General features: G+C 48.1%; 1 protein-coding gene across 1 annotated transcript in view; it reads left to right on the plus strand.

Annotated features, from left to right (window-relative positions):
• PPM1H (protein phosphatase, Mg2+/Mn2+ dependent 1H) overlaps window positions 1-6,994 on the plus strand; it is a 203,324-nt gene that overhangs the window by 185,518 nt on the left and 10,812 nt on the right. The window contains exon 9 of the mRNA XM_035889359.1: window positions 6,717-6,868. Coding sequence (XP_035745252.1) covers window positions 6,717-6,868 — 152 coding nt within the window. The remainder of the gene's footprint in view (window positions 1-6,716; window positions 6,869-6,994) is intronic.

The raw sequence follows: 6,994 nt of genomic DNA on the forward strand, positions 1-6,994 counted from the left end.
GTGGGGCGCGGCGGCCGGGTTCTGCCCCTTGCCAGCGATGAACCTGAAGCCAGCCACCACAGCAAAGGATAAGAAGGTAATGAAGGAGAATTTTTTTCCCCTTCCGTTGATGTTAGTAAAATCTTTCTGACAACTCCACAAATACGTCAGAGGAGACCATTTTAGATTCACATCTGCCTTCTGGAGAAACCTTTAGGAATTACAGCATTTAAAGGAACAAGCGAGGCAAATACTTAGAGAAGTACTGTTTGATCAAAGGGAGTCAAGGTGGTTTCAAGAAGCAAACATCACGCTTTAGCTTGAAGTCCTTCAGGGTTATGTCTACCAGAGAATTAAAAAAAAAAAAATGTACAGTAGATGGTCTTGCATGAGCACTTTGATTTCTCAGAAAACGTTTGAGAAGCTGTTCTGCATCACAGGTTATTAATATAAAAGATATGAAGCTATAGACTAAGTGGAAAGTTGGCACAGTCTACTGGAAATTGGCTAAAGGGCAGGAAACAAAGGGTGGCAGTAAAAAGCTAAAAGGAGATTAATTGGTGAGTGCTGCAGGGAGCAGTGTTGGGACCCGCTTTTTATTATTTACATATAAATTACTTGGAGGGTGGTATTGAAAGATCTCATCGTTCGCCAGCGAAGCTGCGCTGGATAACACTGCACATAAAAAGGGACGATACAATTAAGAAAGAGCTTAATTTATTGAAGTAGCAGAGTTGATCAATAGTGCAGGCGAGTGAATGCAGGCTGTTGTTTGGCTCGGATTCCCCTGGGGCCGGCTGCTGGGGAGCACCTCAGGTGGCCGCAGGCTCGCGTGTCACTCCGTTGTGAGCAGTTTTCAAGCCGCAGGGACCCGCGTTGGCTGCCTCTTAAAAACAAACCTGGCGAACAAGCCGCAGCGCCTTCGCTGAGCTGCTGTGGTGCTTTTCGGCAGCCAAATGCAGGTTTTGTCCAGTGGGTAGATCTGTTTGAAATGTAAATAGAAAACCAGTCCACCTGTTTGTTCATTGCTTGCCCAGAGCTTTTTTTCTCAGCGCTCTTGACTGCATGTAGGTGAGCAACATGAGAAACAAATATCTGGACTGAAGAAGGGTGTTACCTGCAAAACTGCACAACGTGTTCAGAAAGATGTTGTGTGTGACTATGGGCTCTAGCGGTGTGTATCTGCTGTTACCTGTCTGCGGAGATGTGTAAGTGCCAGTCAGGATAAAACACAGTGTAACCCAACCCTTACTGTTGTGGGTGTTCGTACTACCGAGGTGGTGCTGCTTCCTTATGATAGAATCATAGACTCCCAGATTGGAAGGGACCTCAAGGATCACCTGGTCCAACCTTTCTAGTTAAGAGCATAGTCTAGACAAACACCCTGTCCAGCTACATATTGAAAGTGTCCAGTGTAGCGGAGCCAACCACTCCTCTGGGGAGATTATTCCAATGGTTGACTGTTCTCATTGTGAAAAATTTTCCTCTCATGTCCAGTTGGCTTATCGTTAGCTTTTCATGTTTTCTGGTTACTGAAGTCAAGTTTAACCAGTTCACAGATCAGCTGCTCCAAGTCAAGTAAGACACCAGTGGATGGTAGAAGTATGGTGACCAAAGTAGGCTCCTTTGAGGGCTGCCCTGATACTCCAGAGACATGTTAGAGTGAGGAAGTTTGCCAGGGCAGGACGGGAGGGGCTGGGAAGCTGGAGGGAACTGATGGCAAGGCCCTTGGGACAGCACAGGAGGCAGAGGACAGAGCACAGGTAGCGGGAGGCATTTGGGGCAGAGGACACAAGTTCGGTGGAGCACTATCAGGATTGCTGTGGGGTGTTGCACAAGGCGGGGTGTGTGGAGTGGATGTTGGGTGAGTCCTGCTGGTCTGAGCATCCGTTACGCGTGCCCTGGTGTGCTGCCCGACCTGTGTGCCTCCGGGAGCTCTGCTGTCCCGCTGCTTGGTGTCCAGCTGAAGGCACTGCTGCAGGAGACCCTCGCTGACCCAAGTAAGAACTAGAACAAAGCTGCTAGCAGAAAAGTGAAGGGTTAGGAGCTAGCTTGTTTCTGTGCCTGGGCAAGGTGGTCTGCGAGCATAACTGGAACCAACAATGGACCGGACAGCTCTAAATTAACTCATTTTTGTCAGCAACATACTGGGGGCACCTACGGCTGAATTTTAGAAATCCAAGGAAAGACAGAAAGAAAGACCTTAAGAAAAAATTAAGTATTCTGTGGACATGGCTGCCCTAACGTGGTCCTGCTGTGGTAACTGGAAGGCAGACAAAGCTGCATGTCAGTGAATGTTCTGTTGCATGTCCAACTGGCCTTTGTATACAAGAATCTTACCTGAAGTTGCCCCAAACTTGCCTCCTTGGCACTCTCTTTTCCTTAGCCTTGCTACCAGCCTAGCATCCTTTACTGCTCACCCCACTGCCCTTCTCTGCAGCTCTTCTGACATCCAGTTCCTTCTCAAATGCAGTCCTTTCTGGAGGTGCTCAGTTCACAAAGCATTTGCTTTTAGTGACTGCCTTGTTCCCAGATTACCCATAAAATCAGTGATTGCAATTTTTTTTTCTTTTCTCCAAAACCTAAACATGTTCTTGGTAAAATTAATCTGTTCTTGGTGTTGCTCTAGCATTGTGCTACACCAAGGATTTGGACCTTTTGACCTGTGGATTGGCTGCAGGTAGCTTTGACAAGTTTCTTATCCGCCCCGGTGCTGCTCCCCAGTCAGACAAGATTGTTCATTTCAGGAGGATTCAAATCAGTGATGCATGGTCTTGGTTTCCTGCAGAAAAGGCTCTTACGGTGTAATGTGTACTTTGCCTGGGTGGGAGAGCCATGGTAGATGTGTTTTTCTTAGCGCTTGACACTCAAAGCTTGGTTATTCCTATGAGGGGCTTGCCGCTGAGGGCGTCCCTGAGCATTAACCCCAGTGCTCTCTCAAATATTTAGCCGTACCCAAGAGGTCTGACCAGAACACGGGGTGCTTATTGATGGCTATGTCAGCCAACTTACCCCCCGCATGCAGTGATTTCCAAGTTGAAACCCTGGGCTGTTACAGGCTGAACTAAGTTTTGGGGAATGGGGACTGTGACAGCTACTGGTTTCTGTGCAGTGGTCTTGAGAGGAGAGCTGTGCTGCACGTGGGGATCTTTTCTGTAACAGCATTCCCACTCAATCTGAATAAGGAGATATGCTCTAATGAAGAGAGTATCTTGCCTTGACTTTAATCCTCTCCAAAGTCCTTATTCAGCTGCTACCTTAGATAATGAAGTGAAGGTTACATTTTACAAATGACCTTCTTGTGCTTTTGAGTGAAAGGCGAGCAAGTAAGGATTAGCAGTCAGGTCTAGGTGATTTTTTTTTTTCCCCTCCAGTACTGGTTGCAGTCCCATAAAATCATAATTACATTACACCCTGTCCAGCTACATATTGAAAGTGTCCAGTGTAGCGGAGCCAACCACTCCTCTGGGGAGATTATTCCAATGGTTGACTGTTCTCATTGTGAAAAATTTTCCTCTCATGTCCAGTTGGCTTATCGTTAGCTTTTCATGTTTTCTGGTTACTGAAGTCAAGTTTAACCAGTTCACAGATCAGCTGCTCCAAGTCAAGTAAGACACCAGTGGATGGTAGAAGTATGGTGACCAAAGTAGGCTCCTTTGAGGGCTGCCCTGATACTCCAGAGACATGTTAGAGTGAGGAAGTTTGCCAGGGCAGGACGGGAGGGGCTGGGAAGCTGGAGGGAACTGATGGCAAGGCCCTTGGGACAGCACAGGAGGCAGAGGACAGAGCACAGGTAGCGGGAGGCATTTGGGGCAGAGGACACAAGTTCGGTGGAGCACTATCAGGATTGCTGTGGGGTGTTGCACAAGGCGGGGTGTGTGGAGTGGATGTTGGGTGAGTCCTGCTGGTCTGAGCATCCGTTACGCGTGCCCTGGTGTGCTGCCCGACCTGTGTGCCTCCGGGAGCTCTGCTGTCCCGCTGCTTGGTGTCCAGCTGAAGGCACTGCTGCAGGAGACCCTCGCTGACCCAAGTAAGAACTAGAACAAAGCTGCTAGCAGAAAAGTGAAGGGTTAGGAGCTAGCTTGTTTCTGTGCCTGGGCAAGGTGGTCTGCGAGCATAACTGGAACCAACAATGGACCGGACAGCTCTAAATTAACTCATTTTTGTCAGCAACATACTGGGGGCACCTACGGCTGAATTTTAGAAATCCAAGGAAAGACAGAAAGAAAGACCTTAAGAAAAAATTAAGTATTCTGTGGACATGGCTGCCCTAACGTGGTCCTGCTGTGGTAACTGGAAGGCAGACAAAGCTGCATGTCAGTGAATGTTCTGTTGCATGTCCAACTGGCCTTTGTATACAAGAATCTTACCTGAAGTTGCCCCAAACTTGCCTCCTTGGCACTCTCTTTTCCTTAGCCTTGCTACCAGCCTAGCATCCTTTACTGCTCACCCCACTGCCCTTCTCTGCAGCTCTTCTGACATCCAGTTCCTTCTCAAATGCAGTCCTTTCTGGAGGTGCTCAGTTCACAAAGCATTTGCTTTTAGTGACTGCCTTGTTCCCAGATTACCCATAAAATCAGTGATTGCAATTTTTTTTTCTTTTCTCCAAAACCTAAACATGTTCTTGGTAAAATTAATCTGTTCTTGGTGTTGCTCTAGCATTGTGCTACACCAAGGATTTGGACCTTTTGACCTGTGGATTGGCTGCAGGTAGCTTTGACAAGTTTCTTATCCGCCCCGGTGCTGCTCCCCAGTCAGACAAGATTGTTCATTTCAGGAGGATTCAAATCAGTGATGCATGGTCTTGGTTTCCTGCAGAAAAGGCTCTTACGGTGTAATGTGTACTTTGCCTGGGTGGGAGAGCCATGGTAGATGTGTTTTTCTTAGCGCTTGACACTCAAAGCTTGGTTATTCCTATGAGGGGCTTGCCGCTGAGGGCGTCCCTGAGCATTAACCCCAGTGCTCTCTCAAATATTTAGCCGTACCCAAGAGGTCTGACCAGAACACGGGGTGCTTATTGATGGCTATGTCAGCCAACTTACCCCCCGCATGCAGTGATTTCCAAGTTGAAACCCTGGGCTGTTACAGGCTGAACTAAGTTTTGGGGAATGGGGACTGTGACAGCTACTGGTTTCTGTGCAGTGGTCTTGAGAGGAGAGCTGTGCTGCACGTGGGGATCTTTTCTGTAACAGCATTCCCACTCAATCTGAATAAGGAGATATGCTCTAATGAAGAGAGTATCTTGCCTTGACTTTAATCCTCTCCAAAGTCCTTATTCAGCTGCTACCTTAGATAATGAAGTGAAGGTTACATTTTACAAATGACCTTCTTGTGCTTTTGAGTGAAAGGCGAGCAAGTAAGGATTAGCAGTCAGGTCTAGGTGATTTTTTTTTTTCCCCTCCAGTACTGGTTGCAGTCCCATAAAATCATAATTACATTAAAAGGTCCAGGCATTTTATGTGCATTGCCTGCTCCATGGCTCCTGAGGGGAGAATGCACCAAGAGGGAGAATAAAATAGCTCATATTTTCTAGCGATGCCAAATACTTGTTCCGACAAATTTCCCCACCGCCGCTGCTGTTAGTGGAGCCCGAGGCCCGAGCAGGGTGCGTGACGAGGTGCACCGTATCCAAACTTCAGTACAGATGATCGTTTCCTCCTGTCTGCCTTGCCAAGGTCATCACACTTCTTTCAAACTGCGGTTCTTGCTGTGGTAATTAAAGCGCTCCGTGAGTGCTTCGTAACGGCTCCCCGTCGCAACCTGGGAATTGCAGGCGGTTTGTCAGCTGGAACACAGTGTGTGCTGGCGGGAGAGGTACACCCAACTAAGGGCTCCGTTTAAAACACTTGCCATGACCTTTCCTCGTATTCTGGCTCAGCTAAGGGCCTCCTGGCCCGCCCTGTGTCTGCTCCCGCTTTCCCCAGCCTCGTCGGGAAGAGGATGATGGAAGTTGTTCTACAGGCAGGGTGTTTGGAGGTGCCAGCAGCAGTGCTCAGCCTGGCTGCGGCCGCAGACCGACGAGGTGAAGCCAGTGGGCATTTTACCTAGCGTGGATAAGCTTGGGGGTTCACTTTTGTGCGGATCTTGAATCGTTCTCTACTTACTGAGCTCCTTACAGATAGGCATAACTGAGCAGGTAAACAGTTTTTTCTCCGTTTCATGGAACTACTCTCTTGCTCGGGTGTAATTATTGAGTGCAGCAGCTGCCTCGGGTCTAGAAAAGTACATGCGATGCCTTCTGCGACAGGCGTTTCTGAACATGTGCACTTTATCTGGCAGAGTTAAATGGATCTGGACAAAGAGTGAAAACAATTATTTGTGAATATTTTATTAGAAAATATCAAAAATTCATCAAATAAATTATTCAGCTTCCATATGACTAGTCCTGCCAATGATAGGGAAGAGCCTTACACGCCGAAACCAGGGTGCTGAGGGGCAGGGGGGAGGCTTCGAGCGCTGCTGGCAGCAGGCGGAGTGATGCTTTGCAGCCTGGCTTAGTGAGCGCTTGCGTCCATCCTGGCTGGGGTCAGCGCCCCAGCCGTGCTGAGCCGGGGCAGGAAGAGCTGCCGTCCCCAGGGCTAAATTGGAGACAGACCCCAGCAGGGCTGCAGGAGAGGTATTTCAGTGCCCTGACCGAACCTGCTAACTCGCAGCCAAACTCAGGTCCGTGTCACGAACAAGTCTGACAGTTTCCTCCTTCATGGATGTCTCTTGGGTTTGGTTTTTTTTTGTTTTAGGTGAGAGTCTATGACCTCCTGCAGTACGAGCACGGGCCAGATGACGTTCTGATCCTGGCTACCGATGGACTCTGGGATGTGCTGTTAAATGAAGAAGTGGCAGAAGCTGTCACTAACTTTCTACCAAACTGTGACCCTGATGATCCCCACAGGTTTGTGCTCATCCTTGATTTTTTAGCTTCTCCGCATAAGAGCGCTTTCTGGTAACCTATTTTTGTAGCAAGTATGATACAAATAACATTCAGCAGATATGCAACACTAAATAAAAAGACATTTTT

This window comes from Egretta garzetta, unplaced genomic scaffold (assembly GCF_000687185.1).
Source record: "Egretta garzetta isolate BGI_Z169 unplaced genomic scaffold, ASM68718v1 scaffold502, whole genome shotgun sequence".
NCBI classification, from domain to species: Eukaryota; Metazoa; Chordata; class Aves; order Pelecaniformes; family Ardeidae; genus Egretta; species Egretta garzetta.